We start from the raw sequence: 23,714 nt of genomic DNA on the forward strand, positions 1-23,714 counted from the left end.
AAGCTAACTCTGTACCAAATTTCATCAGAATCGGTTACACTGTTGGGCCGTGAATAGGTAGCAGACATATAGACAGATAGACAGACAGACACACTTTCGCATTTATAATATTAGTATGGAAAATACTTATTGCTGTTTCTTAACTACATACTTACATGATAAAATAGGTACGTAAACTTGTAGTAGCAAGAAAAGATAGTTACAGCATAAATGATGCACTAGTATTTTGGCCATTTGTTTAGTTAGCAAAAGAAACCTAATTACATTAGTCATTTATCCTAGTACATAATTATTCGATCTATAAAGATTTCATATTGATTCATATATATGATTACTTGATACTTAATTCTTTATAATTAAATCTAACACAAGATTTCTAAATCTATAAATTTTTTTGATTTAAAGATTTTGTATTCAGACCGTGTGTTTTATCTTACCAATCATATTAACCTCACTTTCGTTAAACGTTATTAAAACGAAAGCAGGGTTTCAATATTCAATAAGATTCGGTTAATAACGATTACATTATTTTATGAACCCAAATATAACTTGTCGTGTTAAGTAGATATGATTTTGAGGCAAACTCGTTTTTGAATACTTATAATCTTCATATTAGTTAACAAGCCTAACGGAATTCTTTTGGGGGTCAAATTGTTAAGAAAATCAATAAAAGTGGAATAAATTATCTTTATTGGCCACTTAATGACGGTTGTCTATACTGTTGATTTCTTTGGTGAAATTTTTGATGAAGATAAATTTAATACCGTTTACAGTAAGTATCTATTAAGTATCTAATAGAAGTTTAAATGAAATCCACTATATTATTTAGGTCCAACGACTGAAAACCGCAGCATTTTCGGTGGCTGAGTTCAGTTATCTTGTACAGACCTGTCATTGGAAATAAGAGAATCTTTTTTACTATCAATCTAGTTTCTAGACCAACACAGGTAGCACAATTGTTATTGGTTATAATATAAATAAATATATAAAAATATATATTATGTATAGTGTACACTGTGATTTGCTAAGTTATTGCGATTAATCTTTTTATTTCATCATTTATCAAGACTTTTACTGTTGCTCTAACTATAACACCGTACTTTTTACTATCCATACCGATATTATAAATGCAAAAGTGTGTCTGCCTGTCTGTTACTTTATCACGGTCCATCCGTTTATTCGATTTTGATGAAATAAGGTACAGAGACAGTTTGCATAATATCGAAGACAGACCCCCAGACTACTCTTATCCCGAAAATTCAAAATTTTGTATCCACGGGATTTTTAAAACCCCTAAATCTACTTACGTGGACCAAATCACGGGAATCATCCAATGATAATTCACGTAATTGTTAATTTTATTCCTTTTCACTAACTTACTCGACCTTTATAACTTATTTCTTCTAACATGTAGTTTCCAACTAATTTACTATATCTATTACTTCTTTGATATCAAACTTTTTATTTTTGACCCAAAGTTAACTAATAATTTCGTCAACCTTTTTAAGTTCCGTGATATTTTTCAATAGTAATTCACTTCATTACTTAATAGGTACAATGTACATTATATTACTTTTATCAAAAAAGTCTGTCACATTCACAGCTAAACAAAGTAGCGAGTAAAACACAATATTTATTAGTCTTTAAAAATTTATTAACAGTGATTACTTTGTCAGCTTTAATCCCAACCGGGTCCCTATGCTACTCATTAGGAGCTATGTCACCGGTCTTGAACTTTTGATTACAAGAACCATTGAGTTGTACCCTATAGAGAAGTAAACGCACGCATCAGGCGTCAAAAAACGCACAGATATGTTTCCAAAAACTTAAGTTTGGAACTAACAAATGTTTATTAGTTCCAAGCTGTAGTTTTTGTGTAAGTAAATATTTAAACTATCTTTAATTCTCTTGCGTCCTATCGATTTTTTTGTATGTCCTCTGTACTTACTGTTACTTTATTTCAATTCCATGTCTATATAGTGGAAAATAATCTTTTCCTTCCATGATAAATATATTTTAATGATCAAAAAATCACTGAGTAAAAAGCAGGTCCAGCCCCAGTTTACTAAATGTCAAAAAGCACAGTTAATCCTCTATTCACCAGGCATTAGTAAACTTGTGGTTGTTTTTCGAGACATCATCGCCTCTAGTAAATCGTATCTCATTGACAAGAAGCGTATAATTTCGAAGCTTTTATTACGAAGAGCCGTATTTGATCTGTTCTTCATTAAAAAAAACCAATTAACCGTAAAACATGCGGCAGTTTAAACGCAGGTAGTACTTTTTATTTGATTACAGTTTTAATGGTTTTACTTTATGTGTAAGTAATAAACTCATTACGTATGCGTAATAAGGAAACTACAACTTTTACCGAAACTCTTTTCTTTATATCGAAGTTTACAAGGTTTTCTTTAACTTCTAGTTGAACGGCGTTATTACGAGGTATTTCGAATATTTTATACAAAACTGAAATATTGAAATACGTAGGTACTTTTTCGTTTCTGACCGACAGCCTCTAAACATCAATTTTTATACTTAGATAAAACATGAAATTGATGACGTTCATACAACTTTCTTACATTTTTCACCAGCCACCCTTAAACTTTAGGCAAGGGGTTGCGCCACGACAGTGTCTGGCAATACATGACGTGATTTATACTACTTTTATTTATTTATTTATATGTTGACGTAAGAAATACACCTTTATTAAGTGCCTGTTATCTCCCAAAGTCACAATGATAAACGCAATTTAAATGATTTTCAACCTTTGTATAACCTAAATATTATGATCCATTCATTAAATGCGATAGCTACTTATTAAGATTTATTGATCGTTCGTTATTAAATGTAGGAAGGACCAGCAAGTTTTTGCAAACCCTATTTTTTGTATATCATTCGAGCGTTAACCGATAAGTTATGAGAGCATTTGAATCGAATGGACGATTAAGGGCCAATTTCACCGACAAAACTAAACGCGATTAGTTCACGCTAAACTCAGTTTACGCACATAACTGAGTTTAGGGCCATAGTTTGCATTTCACCGACGTCAATTAAACGCAGTTAAAGCTAAACTCGGTTTAAATTCTAAACCACCAATTTTCGACGTTTAGCTCAGTTAAACCGAGTTTAGAGAGCTTTCAAGTGTATATTTTCATACTAATGTAAACTAATCTTTGCTGATTATCAATATGAAAAGAGCATTGGCATTAGCTTTTGATGATAGTGATGCTGATGTAATATGTTGTTCGTCGTCCAAGATGGATGGCAAGAGAAGAAGCACTTCGACTCTTCACGCTTTTCAGCCAATGAAGCCGCGTTGGTTTTTTTATTTTCGACAATGTTGAAGTGTCTTTCGACGACTTCAGCAAGAGCCAATTTTTCGCTGGCGGCAAAAGTGGCGTCTCTTTTTCTTTTTGACATAACTAGTAGCAAAGTAAAAACAACAACAACTAAACAAAATAACGACAAAATTAATAAAACAAAATACTATAACAAAAAAACTTATATTGATATCAATTTCAAATACTTAAATAATAAAAACTTTAAAAAGAAACACAATGACAAACACCATACAACACCGACCAGAAAAGAAAAAGAACAAAGAGCAGGTATAGCACAATGACAATGCGCTTTGTTCTTGCAACTAAAACTTAGTTTTACTAAACGCGATTAGTATAGAGCTGGTGAAATCGGTTTGACTTAAACTGAGTTCAAATTGTTTGTTTAAACTCAGTTAAGCTAAACTTAGTTTTATTAAACTAGGTTTCTGTAGCGAATGGTGAAATCCGCCCTAAGATGAATGCGTTATGAGCTCCGCACCAAATTCGTCATCAGTTAATTGGAATGCCTAGCTGACTAATCGACTTGCGCTAAACGACATCAAGAATTTATTTTGATTGGTGGAACAAGCTCAATTGCTGTTATAGTAACAGTTTCGATTCTTGTGCACAAAATATCCAAAAAATCTCGGTGTTTTTTTTTTCCAAAGAGCCACAAGCTTAATTTGCTATAATCCACTAAGGGCCAATTTCACCGACAAAACTAAACGCGATTAGTTCACGCTAAACTCAGTTTACGCACATAACTGAGTTTAGGGCCATAGTTTGCATTTCACCGACGTCAACTAAACGCAGTTAAAGCTAAACGCGGTTTAAATTGTAAACCACCAATTTTCGACGTTTAGCTCAGTTAAACCGAGTTTAGAGAGCTTTCAAGTGTATATTTTCATACTAATGTAAACTAATCTTTGCTGATTATCAATATGAAAAGAGCATTGGCATTAGCTTTTGATGATAGTGATGCTGATGTAATATGTTGTTCGTCGTCCAAGATGGATACTAGAAAGAGAAGAAGCACTTCGACTCTTCACGCTTTTCAGCCAATGAAGCCGCGTCGGTTTTTTTATTTTCGACAACGTTGAAGTGTCTTTCGACGACTTCAGCAAGAGCCAATTTTTCGCTGGCGGCAAAAGTGGCGTCTCTTTTTCTTTTTGACATAACTAGTAGCAAAGTAAAAACAAAAACAACTAACAATACAAAATAACGACAAAATTAATAAAACAAAATACTATACCACAAAAACTTATATTGATATCAATTTCAAATACTTAAATAATAAAAACTTTAAAAAGAAACACAATGACAAACACCATACAAACACCGACCAGAAAAGAAAAAGAACAAAGAGCAGGTATAGCACAATGACAATGCGCTTTGTTCTTGCAACTAAAACTTAGTTTTACTAAACGCGATTAGTATAGAGCTGGTGAAATCGGTTTGACTTAAACTGAGTTCAAATTGTTTGTTTAAACTCAGTTAAGCTAAACTTAGTTTTATTAAACTAGGTTTCTGTAGCGAATGGTGAAATCCGCCCTAAGGGCCGATTTCACCGACAAAACTAAACGCGATTAGTTCACGCTAAACTCAGTTTACACACATAACTGAGTTTAGGGCCATAGTTTGCATTTCACCGACGTCAATTAAACGCAGTTAAAGCTAAACTCGGTTTAAATTCTAAACCACCAATTTTCGACGTTTAGCTCAGTTAAACCGAGTTTAGAGAGCTTTCAAGTGTATATTTTCATACTAATGTAAACTAATCTTTGCTGATTATCAATATGAAAAGAGCATTGGCATTAGCTTTTGATGATAGTGATGCTGATGTAATAATATGTTGTTCGTCGTCCAAGATGGATGGCAAGAGAAGAAGCACTTCGACTCTTCACGCTTTTCAGCCAATGAAGCCGCGTTGGTTTTTTTATTTTCGACAATGTTGAAGTGTCTTTCGACGACTTCAGCAAGAGCCAATTTTTCGCTGGCGGCAAAAGTGGCGTCTCTTTTTCTTTTTGACATAACTAGTAGCAAAGTAAAAACAACAACAACTAACAATACAAAATAACGACAAAATTAATAAAACAAAATACTATAACAAAAAAACTTATATTGATATCAATTTCAAATACTTAAATAATAAAAACTTTGAAAAGAAACACAATGACAAACACCATACAACACCGACCAGAAAAGAAAAAGAACAAAGAGCAGGTATAGCACAATGACAATGCGCTTTGTTCTTGCAACTAAAACTTAGTTTTACTAAACGCGATTAGTATAGAGCTGGTGAAATCGGTTTGACTTAAACTGAGTTCAAATTGTTTGTTTAAACTCAGTTAAGCTAAACTTAGTTTTATTAAACTAGGTTTCTGTAGCGAATGGTGAAATCCGCCCTTAACCTTGCCAACCAAAATGGCTTTGCAATTTGGCATCGCTTGAGGATGCTCCGGTGTCGGGGCGAAACGTGCGTCGAGTGGTTTTGGGGGCATTTCACGTCAAGCGGACAACCAAAAAAAAGTGAGGTCGTGAATTTTGTTTATACTCTGGTCAGTTATACTTCTAGTAGACGTGGATATATACACACAATGTTTTTTTCGTATGATGCTTTATTGCTGAGTTATGAGCTTTTAAAAATTTACTACGAATGAAGTCCGTTATTTTTGGATGCTTATTATTTGTAACAATTCATTTGTAAATAAAACTAAAAAGCATTGTTTATTATAGTTAAAAAGTTGAAATTTTTATTTTTTTTATCGAATTCTAAATTTAAATTTTTTAACGTATAGTAAACCGGAAGTGAACATTTCAAATCGATATTTGAGTAACTTGGCCAAAATAAAAATAATTTTTTTTTACCGTGAATTAAAGCTTACATGTACTTATTCTTCACCAAAAAAAATTGTAACGTGATGTCTAATAGTTTAGGACTTAGTAGCCCAATAATTTGGTCGTCAAAAAGGGGCTTATCTGGAAAGTTTTCAGAAAGTTATGCAAATTGGTGGTTTTATAGATTTCGATGTGCTCTTTCCGAATTTTTATTTTGCCACCTCGTACCTTTGCCGCTCGCGCCACCATCTTGGAAAAATGGCACCCAAAAACAGTTTTTTCACAATAACTTCTTTCCCACTCATTTTACGATAAAAATGGCTATGTAACAATTAAACTAGAGACAATTTCCTATAATTTGTGTAGTCACCTTTTTTTGTAGACTCAATAGTTTCAGCGTACGAGCGCCACAAAGCCCACTCCAACACTCGTTTTGGCTAAATAACTCATTTCCACCCCACCATGTGGTAGAGTGAGTGACGTGATTTTTTTTTTATGGTATCTCCAGGAGCCGGTAGTCACCTTCAATTTAAGCTATCAGTTCGACCAGAGAATACTAACATTCTTCAGAATTCTGCTCGAGATAAGAGTAAATATACTGCATCGCAGTTTCGATCTCACGTGCATAAGAGCCTTTATTTTGGGTTTTAAACCCAAAAGATGCCCATGGGACCTTATTACTAAGCCTCCGCTGTCATCCGTTTGCCTAACCGTCTGTCCGTCTGTCTGTCAGCGTGCTGTATCTCATGAACCGTAATAGGTAGAAAGTTGAAATTTTCACAGAATGTGTATTTTTATTGCCGTTATAATAACAAATAATAAAAATTTCAAAATGGCCGTCATGAAAAAAAAATAAAAAAGAGCATTATTTCTTGTATTATGGTACGGAACCCTTCCTATGTGAGTTGGACTCGCACTTGACCGATTTTTCGGCATCTCGAGCATGTTTATAATGTGGTCGCAGTCAATACACAATATCGCAATTCGTGCATTAAAAATTTTACCTCGCACTACAAACTAAAAAAATAAAAAAATGGGTCAAGTGCAAGCCCAACTCGCACACGAAGAGTTCCGTACCATCAAACAAGAAATAACATTACTTTTTTGTTTTTTTTCATGTCAGCCATTTTGAAATTTTTATTATTTGTTGTTATAACGGCAATAGAAATACACATTTTGTGAAAATTTCAACTCTCTATCTATTACGGTTCACGAGATACAGCCCGCTGACAGACAAACGGACGGATAACAGCGGAGACTTAGTAATAAGGTCCCGTTGGCATCCTTTGGGTTCGAAACCCAAAAAAAGGTCCATATTCACATGAGATCGAAACTGCGATGCAGTATATTTACTCTTATCTCGAGCGGAATTCTGAAGAATGTTAGTATTCTGTGAACGAAGTGATGTCTTAAATTGAAGGTGACTACCGTCTCCTGGAGATACCGTAAAAAAAAATCACGCCACTCACTCTACCACATGGTGGTGTGGAAATGAGTTATTTAGCCAAAACGAGTGTTGGAGTGGGCTTTGTGGCGCTCGTACACTGAAACTATTGAGTCTACAAAAAAAGGTGACTACTCAAATTGTAGGAAATTGTCTCTAGTTTAATTGTTACATAGCAATTTTTGTCGTAAAATGAATGGGAAAGAAGTTATCGTGAAAAAACTGTTTTTGGGCGCCATTTTTCCAAGATGGCGGCGCGAGCGGCAAAGGTACGAGGTGGCAAAATAAAAATTCGGAAAGAGCACATCGAAATCTATAAAACCACCAATTTGCATAACTTTCTGAAAACTTTCCAGATAAGCCCCTTTTTGACGACCAAATTACTGGGCTACTAAGTCCTAAACTATTAGACATCACGTTACAATTTTTTTTGGTGAAGAATAAGTACATGTAAGCTTTAATTCACGGTAAAAAAAAAATTATTTTTATTTTGGCCAAGTTACTCAAATATCGATTTGAAATGTTCACTTCCGGTTTACTATACGTTAAAAAATTTAAATTTAGAATTCGATACAAAAAATAAAAATTTCAACTTTTTAACTATAATAAACAATGCTTTTTAGTTTTATTTACAAATGAATTGTTACAAATAATAAGCATCCAAAAATAACGGACTTCATTCGTAGTAAATTTTTAAAAGCTCATAACTCAGCAATAAAGCATCATACGAAAAAAACATTGTGTGTATATATCCACGTCTACTAGAAGTATAACTGACCAGAGTATAAACAAAATTCACGACCTCACTTTTTTTTGGTTGTCCGCTTGACGTGAAATGCCCCTTTGGGAGTAACGCCTGCTTCTATACTTACTACGTTTTTTTCCCGTTACGCATACGAAGAAATCTTATTTTTACAAAAAAAGGAGTGTACTTAATGTTTTCAGGGTTCATTACATGTATTTATGTGAGCTTCTTACTCCGCCATAACTTTCAAACGTCTCAACACATTTGGATGTATCAAGTAGGTATTGTTAGAATCTAAGGGTGAGATCTATAGAGCGGACTCTGCCTTTGCTTAGACTTAAGACAGAGTTAAAACGAGACAGAGCTATATCTCTCACATAAATCTGTCTCGTTTTAACTCAATCTTAAGTCAGAGCAAAGTCAAAGTGCGCTTTATCGATTTCAGCCTAAGTTACGTCGCGTCGTCCCGAGTGACAGTGTCTATATTTTTTTTTTTTCAAACAATTCAATATGGCGGCTATATATCAAATTTTAAAAACTTTACTTACTTACTTTACTTAGTAGGAATCTAAGGAGACTTTATTCCACCAATTAGAAAAAAGCTGTCTCCTGGACTATAACGTCAATTTATTGGTATAATGACAAGTCGTCACACAATAAATTATTGCGAATGAGGAAGCATGAATTGCTTTACTTTCTCCTTATTTCCGCTATTATTCTCCGTATCTCATACGTGTACATAATGCCCTATAACATTTTATAAAATAAATTCTATAGCACATTTTTAAAAAGACGAATATTTGCGAGTCTATTCTGTCTCATGGGCATTATATTCATGGTCTATTATGTATGGTACATATTATGATTATTATTGCAGTCATAGAAGAATGTTCTGTGCATGGAAGTGACGAAACAAATGACATTTCTACTAATTAACTATCAATAGGTAGAGTGTAGAGTAGTTTAACTTTCTCACCTCTTTTTAGCGTTAATTTTTTCCCTTGAATTTTTATTTATAAAAAGCCAAAACTATTTATAAAATTGTTCACTATCAAGACTTTACTATTGTACCTTTTGTATTTTCCATTGATCGGAATTATATAAAAACCAAAACATTAATCAAAGTACTGGTCACTTATGTACATACACTGTCTATACCTACCTAACTATCTACAGATAAAACGTAATCTACCTTATATTCTGTTCAGTTATTAAAATAAGTGTCTACGATTCTGTTAACTTATCTAGCACTTCGGATTTAATCAATCTCTTAAATACCGAGACAAAAACTGAAAGCTGTATTTTTAATTGAACAAGTTACAAAAACACAAGACCCGTCGGCATCATTTCATTTGATAACATAATTGCACGTTTAACGCTGTTCACAGACGACCCAACTTGGTCGGCCTTTAGTTGGCATCGAACTAAAGAGGAATTCATATCGAGCATGTACCTAATTCTTTGTATGCAATTAAATCCGTGTAGTTTGAAACTTAATATTATTACAGAAATCTGTCAAACAGTATTTAATTCAGTTTGATTGGTTAATTAATTTTATCAAATTAATAAATGACTAATTTTTACTATACGTTCATATGAAGTGTGCACATAATTTCCTTCTCTAAAGAATTGTACTTTTTTTGCATTGAATTGAGATAAGTTGTCAGTAGTCAGCATAATACGTGTAATTCACGTTATCTTTTTCATTAACATAAAGGCTCTTCTCTCTATCAATTTAATTTTAAATATACCAGACTCTGGTCCTGTTGACCAGAGTCTGGTATATTTAAAATCTGAGTAAATTCTAAGACACTGAATTTAGCCTAAGAATCAGGTCTATCTATCCACTACCTATCACGACCGACCTAAGTAATTTATTATTAGAATTGGATAGTCAAACAAATTTTCGTGTTTAATTATGAACTTGGTAAGGTAGTTGGCACTAAGCAAGTCGGTGTGTCTAGTAACAGCATAGTCAAATTCATGTAAGTTCTCAACAACTGCATTGATTATGAACTCTATCACCATGAGGTAAGGTGTTAAGATATTAATGTCAGCAAGTTATCAAAAGGTTAAATTAAACTGAAGCTAATAGTTAAGACAACTTTCAAAACTTATCGTTTCTAGTTTTTAACCCCCGTCCCAAAAAGAGGGGTGTTATAAGTTTGACGTGTGTATCTGTGTATCTGTCTGTGCATCGTAGCTCCTAAACGAATGAACCGATTTTAATTTAGTTTTTTTTTTGTTTGAAAGGTGGCTTGATCGAGAGTGCTCTTAGCTATAATCGAAGAAAATCGGTTCAGCCGTTTGAAAGTTATCAAATCTTTTCTAGTTTTCTTATAGAGGTTTTTTAAATTTTGAGTTATATCATCTAGTAATTAAAGTTAAAAAAAATTAACAGTTTCGGGTAATTTATTTATTAAATACAACCGAATTCAACTTTAAAATTCATACTGTGACTTATTTTTAAGATTTTTGCCACCAGAACCACTACAGAATGCATCAAGTTAGCTTTTTATTAAGGTCTTAGCTAGTTTTTTAGCCGTTTTTTGCAATACCATACCAATCGAATAGTAACTAATCTAGATGGCATCGGGGCATGAGGCGGGGAGATGTACGTCACCCGCGCTATCCCGCACCAGATTATTGCGGGAGCTGTGCGGTGCGTCCCCACCCCGATTGCCATCTCGACCTGTCGCGTACGTACTATACGTACCTTATCAATTATTTATATAAGAAACATAAAAAAAGGTTTTCATTAGGTAGATATGACTTGTTATTATTACAATAAATTATATTGTAAAATATCTTCCCAAGGAACAAAGTGTAATAAGTCTAATTAATGTCGTAGATCGCAGTGGTTCCGCGATTTATTCATATCTCAGGCACTTGTATAGGTTTGTAGACACCTGCTGCATTGCTATGGACAGTCATTCACCGTATATAGAAATTATCTAATGAGCATCTAATTTAGGGTTGTCCATCTTGTACACCTAAAATAATATGGCGATAGCAAGCTTAAGTCAAATTTTTGGGTCGTGAAAATATTTCAACAACGGAAAATCTAGCCAATTTTGGAAGCACTGATTGCCCTAAATGACCGCAGAAAGAATGCAAAACGAATGAATAATAGCGTGATGCATTTTCGGAACAGGAGGTCTTAAAAGCAAGAGCTTTCCCGCGATCTGTGTTTCCTACCAATTACAATCCGGGTATCTTTAAAACAAGAGTGAATAGGCACCTTCTAGGTAAGCGCGTCCCATCTTAGACCACATCATCACTTTCCATCAGGTGTGATTGTGGTCAAGCGCTTGCCTATAGTGAATGAAAAAAAAAAGAAGCTTTTAAAAATTAAAAAAAAAAACTGTTGCCTCTTATACCAGTTTTTTTAATTTATAGTGCTTAAAACATACCAGAGGTCTACCTAGAAATATAGTCTCACAATAATTAACTCTATACCTATTAACGAGCGAAGCGAACGCAAAAGTAAAACAGGATTTTTTTAATAAGTACTTAAAAGTTAAATCCTAAAGTTGACAACCCTAATCTAATAAGGAATCATCCGATAACTATCTAGTATTAAAGATTAATAAAGGCAGTCATATTTCAAACCAGAACACCATTATGCTGTCATATAAAGATTTATTGGGATTGCTTACTAGAATATACCACCTTTAGGCCTTAGCTTTAGGCTTTTATACTTACCTACCCTATGTAGTCTTCAATGCAAGCATGCAGTGCGTTTGAAAAGGGGCATTATTCAGCTTATATTATGATGTTATAATAAAAGCTTGAACTTTATATTATAACATGCCTTTATACAATATATATGAGCGCTTTGATCAGACAATTTTCTTTTATAGATGACAGGTTTAGCGCTTCACTATACTCGTAGATATATCTCATCTGATCATCTGACAGTTCTATAAACCATACTTTAATCGGTTTCTACTCGTCGTAGAAACCCCGCCCCCGCTTACCCGCCGTACCCGCTTAGTGCTCGACTCTAAAGTCAATTGACAGTTACCTACTGTCAAAAAGACTTGCATTGTTGGTAGTGGTTATTGCATTCATAGACACCGGAATTAAAAAGAGATACTCCATATTCTAGAGTTCTAGACATATCAACCCTGCAGGGTGACAGAGGTGAGAGGGAGAGAACATAGCTACTTACTTTTCATAGTTTTGTCCTACCTCATAACTCCATGACTAAGTTAAAGAAATGATTCATAAAATTACTTGAGTGACATAAAGCATATCTATGTACCCAAGGGGTTAATCGCATTCAAAGGTGATCAATGACGTCAACCGACACATATTAACTCTGTTCAAATAGCGCAAAAACTTTGTAGCTATTGCTAAACTCTACAGTAGATACAATTTAGGCTTACCTGTGTATCCAGGAGGGCAAAGGTCTCCAATGACGTCAATCTACACATAGCTCAGTTCAAGCAAGGCGCAGAATAATACGGGTTTGGTACCCGAATCTTGCACAAGGATGAACCGAATTTACTATGACCATTGACCCTATCTCTACTCCTAGCTTAGAGTAACTTAGGCTTACCTGAGCACCCAGAACGGGGATCGTATTTACAAGTATCCAATGACATCAACGGTACAAATCTGTTCAGACAAGGCAGAAAATCAAGGCTTAAATTACAAAAAATTACAGATATCTCTACTAGCAAGGCTTACCTGTGTACCCAGGAGGGCAATCGCATTCAAAGGTGTCCAATGACGTCAATCTACACGTTGCTCCGTTCAAGCAAGGCGCAGAATCACACGCAGCTGGTACTCGGATCTCGCACAAGGATGCACTGAATCCAAGCGGGCAGTCGCAGGCGAAGGATGGTGGAGCGCCGCCAGCTCCTGGTCTCACTCGACAGGAGCCGCCGTTTTGACATCGAGGACTCGATTCGCTGTGGCAAGGGTTCAGGTGTTGGCAGAACTCGCCGGCGTAACGGGATGTGCAGCTGTGGACAAAAAACATCGATTAGGATTTTGGAAAATATATCGTACGGAAATATAGATCAAAATTAAGATTTTATCATAAAAGTATGTAGGTATCTGTTTAGGTATGCAAAAGGATCATTGTAACGCAATTTTTTATATTAATGCTGAGAAGTGTTTGGTGCACTGTGTTAACAGAGTTAACAGGGCTCTCTCCGTCACTCGTTTCATACATTCGTAGTTCCAATTTCATATGAATATTAAGCAACCAAAGTCCATGAAATTTTGCAGACATATTCTAGAAACTAATATCTGTGTCTTATATCTGTGGCTTAATATTAAAATGAAATTGGAACTACGATTGTATGAAACGAGTGACGGAGAAAGCCCTCTTAAGTACCTACTATAAACTAGAATGATGTGTCAGTAGCTTTCATCAACGATTTCTGTCCAAAAAAGGTGTACGCAATAATATTGTCAAACACAACTACTTTTCACCTACATTTTTTTTACAGAAATCTTTATTTCTCCCTTTTCGATAGGCTGAATATTTTAAATTTCTAGAAAATATTGCCTAACCATTAACAAAGCCTTTTTAAAAAATAGACTCCCTTTGGTTAATAATAGACTTCTCTAGATATCTAATGCTTATCAATAAACGGAGTAAATTTTAGTATGCAAATAACTAAAGGTACCTTCTCGAGCCTTCCAAGAAACCGATTTTCGCCGTACTACCTGTAGCCTGTACTCGACATGCTCGGTATAAGCATAGGTATAAAGCCTAGAGTACACGTACTGGGCCGCTATCGTGTCTGGCGAACCAAGACAATAAATAACGCAGATACCTCGCGACACGCTCCTGTGACACCGAGCCTTTGTATCGCGACCGAGGGTTTTTCTTGCTTAGTTTCTAGCCGAGGAAATTTAATTATAGCATTAGACAAGTTTAAAAGCGATGCTACGAGTAGCTTAGTGGTTAACACTTCGACTTCCTATTAGGAGTCTGGGGCTCGACTGCAAAAGTAAGAGGTGGGTATGTCTCTAACTTTTCAGTTACGTTCGTTTTTTGCGCAGATAACCAGAATTTTCTACTCCGTAGTTTTATGCAATAAAGTATCTATCACTTGTTTTACAGCTATGAAGGAAAACATGCAGGAAGCAAAATCTGCATGCCTGAGAGTTCTTCATAAGGGTGTGTGAATGTCGAATATGCCAATTCGCGCTTGGCCAGCACAGACTATGGACGAAACTCATTTTATCATTCTGGGAGGAAACCTGTGATCAGAAGTGGGCCGGCGTGGCGATGGGTTCGGATCCTTGATTATAGAAGAGAGCCACCCTTTCTTCTCTTGTACTATCTTTTCTGTGTAATCCCTTTATTGTTTTAGACTAGTTTGTAAGGGGAGAGCACTGATGCCTATAACACGGGGTTTTAACTTATTTTAGGCATCAAAAGCTCGGCCTAATTTTGGCAACATATTAGAAGCAATACAGATTTTTTTAATGTTGAAGCGACAACTGACTAAGATTCCTCACACGTGGTTTAGTTTAAATACTGGCAAGTTCCTGAAGTTGCTTATGTCCTTACTATTATGATGTACTAAGGTATAAAATCCTAATTAATCCTACTATATAAGTGTGCAAAAACTAACACGTACACATTTCTATAAGAAAACAATCCGATGTCATGCTTGCAACTGCGCTTCTCAGAAAGTGATGTCAAAAGATTCCTTGTAAGATCAATGTGATGTGTATGCATGAGTTTCCAAATATAAACCACCTTGATTCAGACCATTCAGACGTCCATCATGTAGGTAGGTATGTAAGAAATGATATAAGCTTTATCTACTATGGAAATATATCGATCACTCCGTGACACCACGTTGAGGTATAAATACAGAAAAGGATCATGTAACTGTTGGCACTTGGCACCTATTGAAAGTTACCTCATAAACTAGTGCGTCACGATGTGGATTCATGAAAGTGTGGATGTTGTGTCATGACTCATGAGATCTTGTTACCGTTTAGGTATGCTAAAATAAAATACTTAGGTCTTAGGGTCAGTTGTTTATCAAGTGGACTAAGTACAAAAAAGAATAAAAAAGTAAGGATGATTTAACAGTCAGGTTCGATTTTGACCAAACCTGGTGAGGTGGAGATGATGATAATGACTATCTCCTAAGCGTCTTTGTGCCCAAGGGTCTCTGAGTGTTCTTAGTTAAGGTAGCTAAGAAATGCTCAAATTCTCCGCCTAGATGTTACCCTGAGCATCTATAGAAGCTCAAGTTACTAAAATTGGACGCTGAGCTGCTCAAGCTACAATAGGCGTCTAGCTAATGGCATCCAGCCTTACGACCACAGATACAACAAGATTACCTCAATACACGTAACATAACTAGGTACCTACTTCTAAAACCACGATAAAAAAGACTACAATACTTAATTAACACTAAAGCTTTCTAAAACTCGTCGAGTTAAGTTTATTTAAAGAATGGAGCACCAGCACGGATCCCCAGTGTTGATACGTCAATATTATCTTTGTAAACGTTCAATCGATTACAATCGATTCTTAAATCCACGCACTTAAGTGGTGTTAATTGCCAGAGATGTATTTTCAAATAATATTAAATGGCAGATAACATTTTACAATAATAATATTGAATTCACATTTCACACCCACATGACTCTGAGTTGGGTTTACTTCAATTTGTTTTATTATAATTTTGTGGGAACGAAATGTAATTATTTCTCCTCACTTTATACGAGAAGTTTATAAAAACGAAAGAGCCAAAAAAATTTGCATTTTTTTAATCATAAAAGTCTAAATTTTTCATTTGTGACTACATTGTGATTTAAACAAAGATTTTAATTGCAATATTCTGATATTTTTTACCGATCATCATTTGTCAATTTGATAGCGATACTTAAGTAATTATTACTTCTTTTATTTTATATGTTTTATTTTACATAAGTTACACAGGATAATTATGATTATTATCCACACAATTCTTAAACAATACATCACTTAAATTCAAATGTCTCTATTTTATTTAAGACAACATGAGGCACTTACAATCAAGACTACCACACCAGTACGTAAACCAGATTCTACTGATAAGAAAGGGCTAAACACTCAGCAGCTACTGTTTTCAAAACGTTGCAATAATGAATTTACATAAATAACATTCACCAGGGATTCAAAGGAAGGATTCCAGCAAAATACAGTCGAAATGTTTTCATGATTCCCTTGAAACCTGTACAGCACAAAGCCACAGCGTGGGCGGCGCACGATGCTAACGCCCACGCCCTGACCTCAACAGTCGGTGGTTGCACTGTATTTTATATACTGTGTACTTATGTTGTATTTTATGGGTGTTTATATGGCACTATGGGTGTCTGGGTCTTATCTGTACGAAATTCCAGACATGCAGGCAGCTACTTCTGGGACTGTACGAGAGGACTAGGTATATCATAACTTTTGTAGACATTTTGTAGACAAGTCATTGCATTTATATTAAACTAGATTATGCCCGCGACTTCGTCTGCGTAGTCTTTGATTTTCCAGGATAAAAGTTGCTACTGTCAATTTCCGGGATGCAAGCTACCTTTGTACCTAATTTCACATAAATCGGTTAATCAGATGGGCTTCTAAGAGTCCCGTGGGAACTCTTTGTTTTTCCGGGATAATAGGGTATATAGGGCAGCCTATGTCCTTCCCCGGGATGTAAGCTAACTCTATACCAAATTTCATCAAAATCGGTTAAACTGTTGGACCGTGAAAAGGTAGCAGACACACAGACAGACACACTCTCGCATTTATAATATTGGTATGGATAGGTACCATTGTACACTTTTTGATTATCAATTGTTTTATGAGACAAATAATATCAATGGTGATCATTTATTACGTAAACTTAATACTAAAACTACGAGAGCCCAAACGTACTAGCTCTGTACAAGCTCTTGTATACAATATTTCCTATCGCGTAACGTGAATCAATCAATCTATCAGAATCATATCACTCAATCCACCGTTGGAATACCTCCATGCGTGCGCGCGACACGGGCCTCGGATCTGATAACAGGCGACATGCCTCGCTTCTTAGAAACAGCCGAATGCTGATTTGTTGATAGACCATGGTAAGTAGAAAGGCGTAGAATTGCGACAGTGGTTTTTGATTGATCAATGGAGTTCTCAATGAATTAGATACTTGCTGGTGCTAATTTAGTAGTACCCAAATCATTACCAGACATTACATTGACATACAGGTCTAACTCATTTTCAATGTTTACTAAAGACATGTCTAAATTAAAAATTTATAGCACCCCCGACATGTGAAGGTTACAGTAACTAGAAAAGAGTTGATAACTTTCAAATGGCTCAATCGATTTTCTTGGATTATAGCTAAGAACACTCTCGACCCAGCCACCTTTCAAAAAAAAAAACTAAATTAAAATCGGTTCATTAGTTTAGGAGCTACGATGCCACAGACAGATACACAGATACACACGTCAAATTTATAACGCCCCTCATTTTGGGTCGGGGGTTAAAAAGGATGGTACTTAGGTAATTTAAAAAATATCGATTGTTCAGTTTAGAATTTTTAGCACCATTGTAAACCATATCAATATTATAAATGCGAAAGTAAGTTTGGGGGTAGTTCGATCGATATGATGTTTTGCATGAATATAGTAATTAAAAGGCCTGGAGAGTGACCCAAGCTACTTTTTATCTCGGGAAATAAAAGAAATACAAGATAGTGCAAGCGAAGTCGCGCGCATATAAACGACGGGAACTAGACGGTAAAAAATTTACAGATGCGTTTTATTACAAAAGGATGGTTAAATTACTCATGATGATATTAAAATTTCATCACACAATAGGCAAAATTGTTAGCAAATGGCGATATAAAGCTGGCGGGAAAGACTTGGAGGAGGCTCGCACAACACCGAGAGGAATGGCGTGCACGTGAGGAGGCCTATGTCCAACAATGGATTAATAAAGGCTAAGAAAGAAGAAGATATAAAATGGAAGACTTGTCTTGTTTCCAATACTGCACTTAATTTGTCTTTCAAAGTTCACGAGCGTTACAGTATATCGAATATCAAACAGTTACATGCTACGCTATTTATTTATTGCGCGCGCGGGCCCGCTCTCAGTGACACAGGATCTGTTGTCGACTCAAATAAATTATTGCCTTACACCAACCTTGGCAACCCTTTGCCGATTTATAGTCAAAGAGAGACCAGTTAGATCTCCTACTCGGTAGAGTTCTATAGGTCTCTATCGGTTTCCACGATTTTTTTGTTGCTTTAGCTAGGGATTATTGGTACTTATAGATCATAGAATTTGTCTTTCAAAATTCACGAGCGTTACAGAATATTAACAAGTGTAATTAAAAATTTATAACACCCCGACAAGTGAAGGTTACAACAACTAATAAAGAGCTGGTAACTTTCAAACGGCTGAACCGATTTTCTTGGATTATAGCTAAGAACACTCTCGATCAAGCCACCTTTCAAACATAAAAAAGTAAATTAAAATCGGTTCATTAGTTTAGGAACTGCGATGCCACAGACAGATACACACGTGAAACTTATAACACCCCTCTTTGAGTCGGGGTTAAAAATCAAACAGAACAAACTCATGGCATCCTTAGACAATAATCACAAGTCACAACTGGTCGGGCAAGTATAATTTACAAACATGATAGTTTTAAATCTGTTCAAATCCATAATAAGTCATAATTTTAGGTATCTCTACTAGACAGGAATCGGACGTTACTGTCCCATTCTGTTATTTCTGTGTATAACATCAATGGCAAATATTGCAACCGTCTCTACGCTTAACAACTCAGCATGCCTATGTTAGTTAAACGCACCAACATAGCCTAGTTTATCATCGAACAGCGTACCAGTTCCTGTGCCTGGAGCTCTCGCTTTTTCACCGTAATTAGATCATCGATAGCTGCTCTATGGCTGTACTAATAATAATTTATGGCTCGCCTTATAATGAAGATTTAGTCATTTTAGTCTCAAGAAAATTCCTCCTTCATACAAAGATAGGGTTAACAGATCCGAATTAAAAGAGTTCTGACAAAATGACGAAATCCCTGAAAATGCCCTGATGGTTACGAACTTTTATAATATGGAGATAAGTATTTAGCTTTTATTGAAGTCTAGTATTGTGTATTTACAACTAACTTTGAAAACACCATAAAAAATTATCATATCATTAATTCGCAATAATCACTTTAACATAATATATTTTAAAGCAGGAGGTACCTAAAAGCTATAGCCTATACGCCTGACCAAAATAATTTCTTAAGATTTTTAACCGACGTCAAAAAGGAGGTTCTCAATCTCGACGCGTGTATATATGCTTTTTTACTAATTAGGTACCTACCTATTTTAACATAAAACTATGTATTGTTGTAACTAATCTTAATCTTTCTATAAACTTGGCATTTTTAGACGAAATAGATTTTTTGGGTGTCTTTTATTTATAAACGTCCCTTTCTTGTTCAAAATTTACTTATACTGCGTTTTTTACTATTCATCTTTGAAAAATTAGTTGCGAAAAGAACTGTAACATGCCAGGATTTCTATAGTTTGGTAACCCTGAACAAGGCGTGTATGAATTTCCGATAGCTTATTACACAGATAAACGCCAGTAGCCGGTTCCTGTCATCTTTTTGTAGCGAATTTATTGTTACGAAGTAATTATCGCTTCAGTACTTAACGATCTTCGTGTTTATTCTAATCAATTGTTTCTATCGTGAGTTCAATGGATTTTGCTTTTGCTAATGGTTAAGTCGTCTGCATCATGCTTCGGGGAATCAGAGGAACGCACCTCTAACTTTTTAACCCCTGACCTAAAAAGAGGGGTGTTATAAGTTTGACGTGTGTGTCTGTGGCATCGTAGCACCTAAACGAATGAACCGATTTCAATTTAATTTTTTTTGTTTGAAAAGTGGCTTGATCGAGAGTGTTCTTAGCTATAATCGGTTCAGCCGTTTGAAAGTTATCAGCTCTTTTCTAGTTACTGTAACCTTAACTTGTTGGGGGTGTTATAAATTTTTAATTTACACTTGTCGATAATGCTCTCAAATATTATGTGTGAAGTCTGCCTATCCGCATTTGGCCAATATGGTGGACTATGGCCAAACCCCAGAATGAGAACATTCTGAGTGGAGATCCGTGCTCAGTAGTGAACCGGCAATCAGTTGATAATGATGATGATGAGTGTTTTATTTTAAAGATTTATCATTACACCAGTATCAGTGCTAGGCACCTTACTTTAATAGCCCTAATTCCCAGATACTTGGGAATGCATTTGTTTTATTTTAACGGACGTTAAAAAAGCTCTCGTATGAATAAGGCCTTATCACACTAAAGGCGAAAGTCGCGGGCATCGGCTAGTAGTCTATAGTTCTCGTGGATATTTTAGCTATCCTATCACTGAAATAATTTTCGCAATCTGATCATTATTTCAGGAGATTACCCTCAAAAACTAACAATTGTACCTCTTTAGATGAATAGTTTGAAGCTGTTAGCTACTTTCATTGGGCTTGCATTTTCTACTAAGAAAATATCCTAAAAATGCGGTGTACAGTTGGAATAAACATGTTTTACAGCTAGGTACATAATTTATCAGTCCTCATCTCACATTAACTCGTCTATACCTAATGGCCTATGAATGGCTCGGATACTTTAACCCTTTAAGTCCTAAGCAGGAAACATTATAGCAATCTTGCGCAAACGAGTGCATCTGTCCACATACGGTGCTCGGCGCATGTACCTATCCGTCCGTTATACTCCCGTCCATATGCGATGCGGATCCTAATGAAGACAGGAACTGACGGGTTGAGCTTCTGTGAGAAAAACAAGCTTCCCGTAACATTGTTACGGTGCTTCTCTTGACTTTTTAGGGTCCGTACCTCAAAAGGAAAAACGGAACCCTTAGAGGATCACTTTGTTTCTGTCTGTCTGTCGGTCTGCCTGTCTGTCTGTCTGTCTGTCCATTCGTCCGTCGTGTCTGTCAAGACAAGGCCTAGAATCACGAAAGGTAGGTAGGTGGGTCCTATAGCACAAGTAAAGGAATAAATCCGAAAACAGAGAATTTGCGGTTACATCACAAAAAAAAATTTTAAATGTGTTCACAAAAAAATTGTCATCATCTTGCTATGTTGCACATACAAATATTAAAATATCTTGGACGATGGTACGGAACCCTTCGTATGCGAGTCCGACTCGCACTTGACCAGTTTTGTTTATTTAACAGGGCTCTCTCCGTCACTTACTCCATACAATCGTAGTTCCAATTTCATTTTAATATCAAGCAACCAAAGTCCATGAAATTTTGCAGACATATTCTAGAAACTAATATCTGTGTCTGTGGTATTTTAGATTTTTCTAAAAATATGTAGTTTTAAAATTACAGGAACTCAAAGATTTGTATGTGAATTTTTAAGACCGCGTAACTTTGAAACCGAATATTTTAACAGAAATCTGGAAAACCACAGGCATAGATATTAGTTTCTAGAATATATCTGCAATATTTCATGAACTTTGGTTGCTTAATATTCAAATGAAATTGGAACTACGTTTGTATGGAGCGAGTGACGGAGAGACCCCTCTTAATAAAAAAGTTGTTACTTGTCAAAAATTCTATGATCGTTTTTAGCAAATAAACTCATCGACAGATAAAAGAAAGATTGATTTTATTATTAATTTCGACCGTAACTCGATACGGATAAACAATGGAAAAATATATACTAATGTAATCGAAAACGATCGAAATTTACATGTTTAAAGTCAAACTATTAGTCAATTTTTGATATTTACATTATGTATTTCTTATCTGAATCGGATCTACATGTAGTGCTTATTATGCTAAAATTTCAAATAAGCCTATTAAAATATCCATTAGCCAAAAAGCACTAAATATTCATCAATAACAATTTGGTAGGCCGCAAATTAATAAACGATTAGTGACCTTAGTATATTTATATAATAAAAAGAAAATGGGTTGTCCATCGTTCTCTACAGATGGATACCCAATTTTCTTTTCAGCTATTATGCTTCTGCAATTATTCTGGATCAGGATCATTTTGTTTATTACCTTATCTTATCATACTACTAGGTATTGCATTGAAGTCGGGAGTGAAATGCAAGTAATATAAATATTAATCGGACGACTGAAATCCCAACACTGCACCTACCCACTGAGAAAACAGCTGATACTCCTCAGTCTTTAAATTACTACGCAATACTATGGCAAAATTGTAATAATGTCAAAAAAGACCCTACAAATTTTTAACCCCCGACCCAAAAAAAGGGGTGTTATAAGTTTGACATGTGTATCTGTGTATCTGTCTGTGGCACCGTAGCTCCTAAACTAATGAACCGATTTTAATTTTTTTTTTTGAAAGGTGGCTTGATCGAGAGTGTTATTAGCTATAATTCAAGAAAATCGGTTCAGCCGTTTGAAAGTTATCAGCTCTTTTCTAGTTACTGTAACCTTCACTTGTCGGGGGTTTTAATTTACACTTGTGAAAAATAATAACGTTGCTAAATTGAACAAATTGTCGATAGAATTGATTATATTATTACTAATAATCACGAATATAAGACTTTATTCTATCTTTCAAGTTTTAATTTGCCCTTTAGCCTTTGGCGCATAGAGGCCTAATAAATTCATCTATAAGAGCAAGAAACCTCAATGGAGTAAGCCCCAAGTAATGGTTCATCGTAAAGGATAAAATTGATCACGCCATAAACGCGTTACGCCCGGTAGCCGGAGCGTGGCCATACTTCATCGCGGAGTCCGCGAGCCGTGCGCCCGCGCAACTCATCGCTTCTTAAGGGTCCGTACAGATAGACTGGCTCAGAGAATATCGGATCTCAGACTGGAGATCGTGGTAGCGGATGTAATAGTTCGGAAGAGGATACAAACAGGCCGGTCGGCTGCTCGAACGCGAAACAGAAGCCAATCAGCTGTTTTAATGTTTCACACTGAGCGCATTGGGAGCTTCCTCAGGTATATTTTTAAAGAAAAGAAATGCAAAATTAAACCTTATGTGAAAGTTGTAAAACTCAATTTCAAATGCTTAAGATCAAAACTTTGCTCTCCACTCCGGTCTATCTGAGCAAACCCTAAGGCTACATAGTATGTACATACAGACAGGGGTATTGTTGCCGTACACATAGGTTATCTACCTGTCTACATTAGACGGTGTGACTTTTTACAGGTGTCAGAGGGTAGGTGAAAAATATTTCGGAAAATCACTATTAGACAATTATTTACACAATGAACGACAAAGCATAGAAATATTCCATACGCTCCATTATGATTATAGGTTAGTACAATTCGTACTGGTGGGCGGTGCATAGTATACTATCACTAATGCACTTT

General features: G+C 35.5%; 1 protein-coding gene across 4 annotated transcripts in view; it reads right to left on the reverse strand.

Annotated features, from left to right (window-relative positions):
* LOC123864416 (neurogenic locus Notch protein) overlaps window positions 1-23,714 on the reverse strand; it is a 184,776-nt gene that overhangs the window by 59,412 nt on the left and 101,650 nt on the right. For all 4 annotated transcript variants that reach the window (XM_045904814.1, XM_045904815.1, XM_045904813.1 and 1 more), the window contains exon 3: window positions 13,043-13,320. In XM_045904814.1, coding sequence (XP_045760770.1) covers window positions 13,043-13,320 — 278 coding nt within the window. The remainder of the gene's footprint in view (window positions 1-13,042; window positions 13,321-23,714) is intronic.

This window comes from Maniola jurtina, chromosome 4, assembly GCF_905333055.1.
Source record: "Maniola jurtina chromosome 4, ilManJurt1.1, whole genome shotgun sequence".
NCBI lineage: Eukaryota > Metazoa > Arthropoda > Insecta > Lepidoptera > Nymphalidae > Maniola > Maniola jurtina.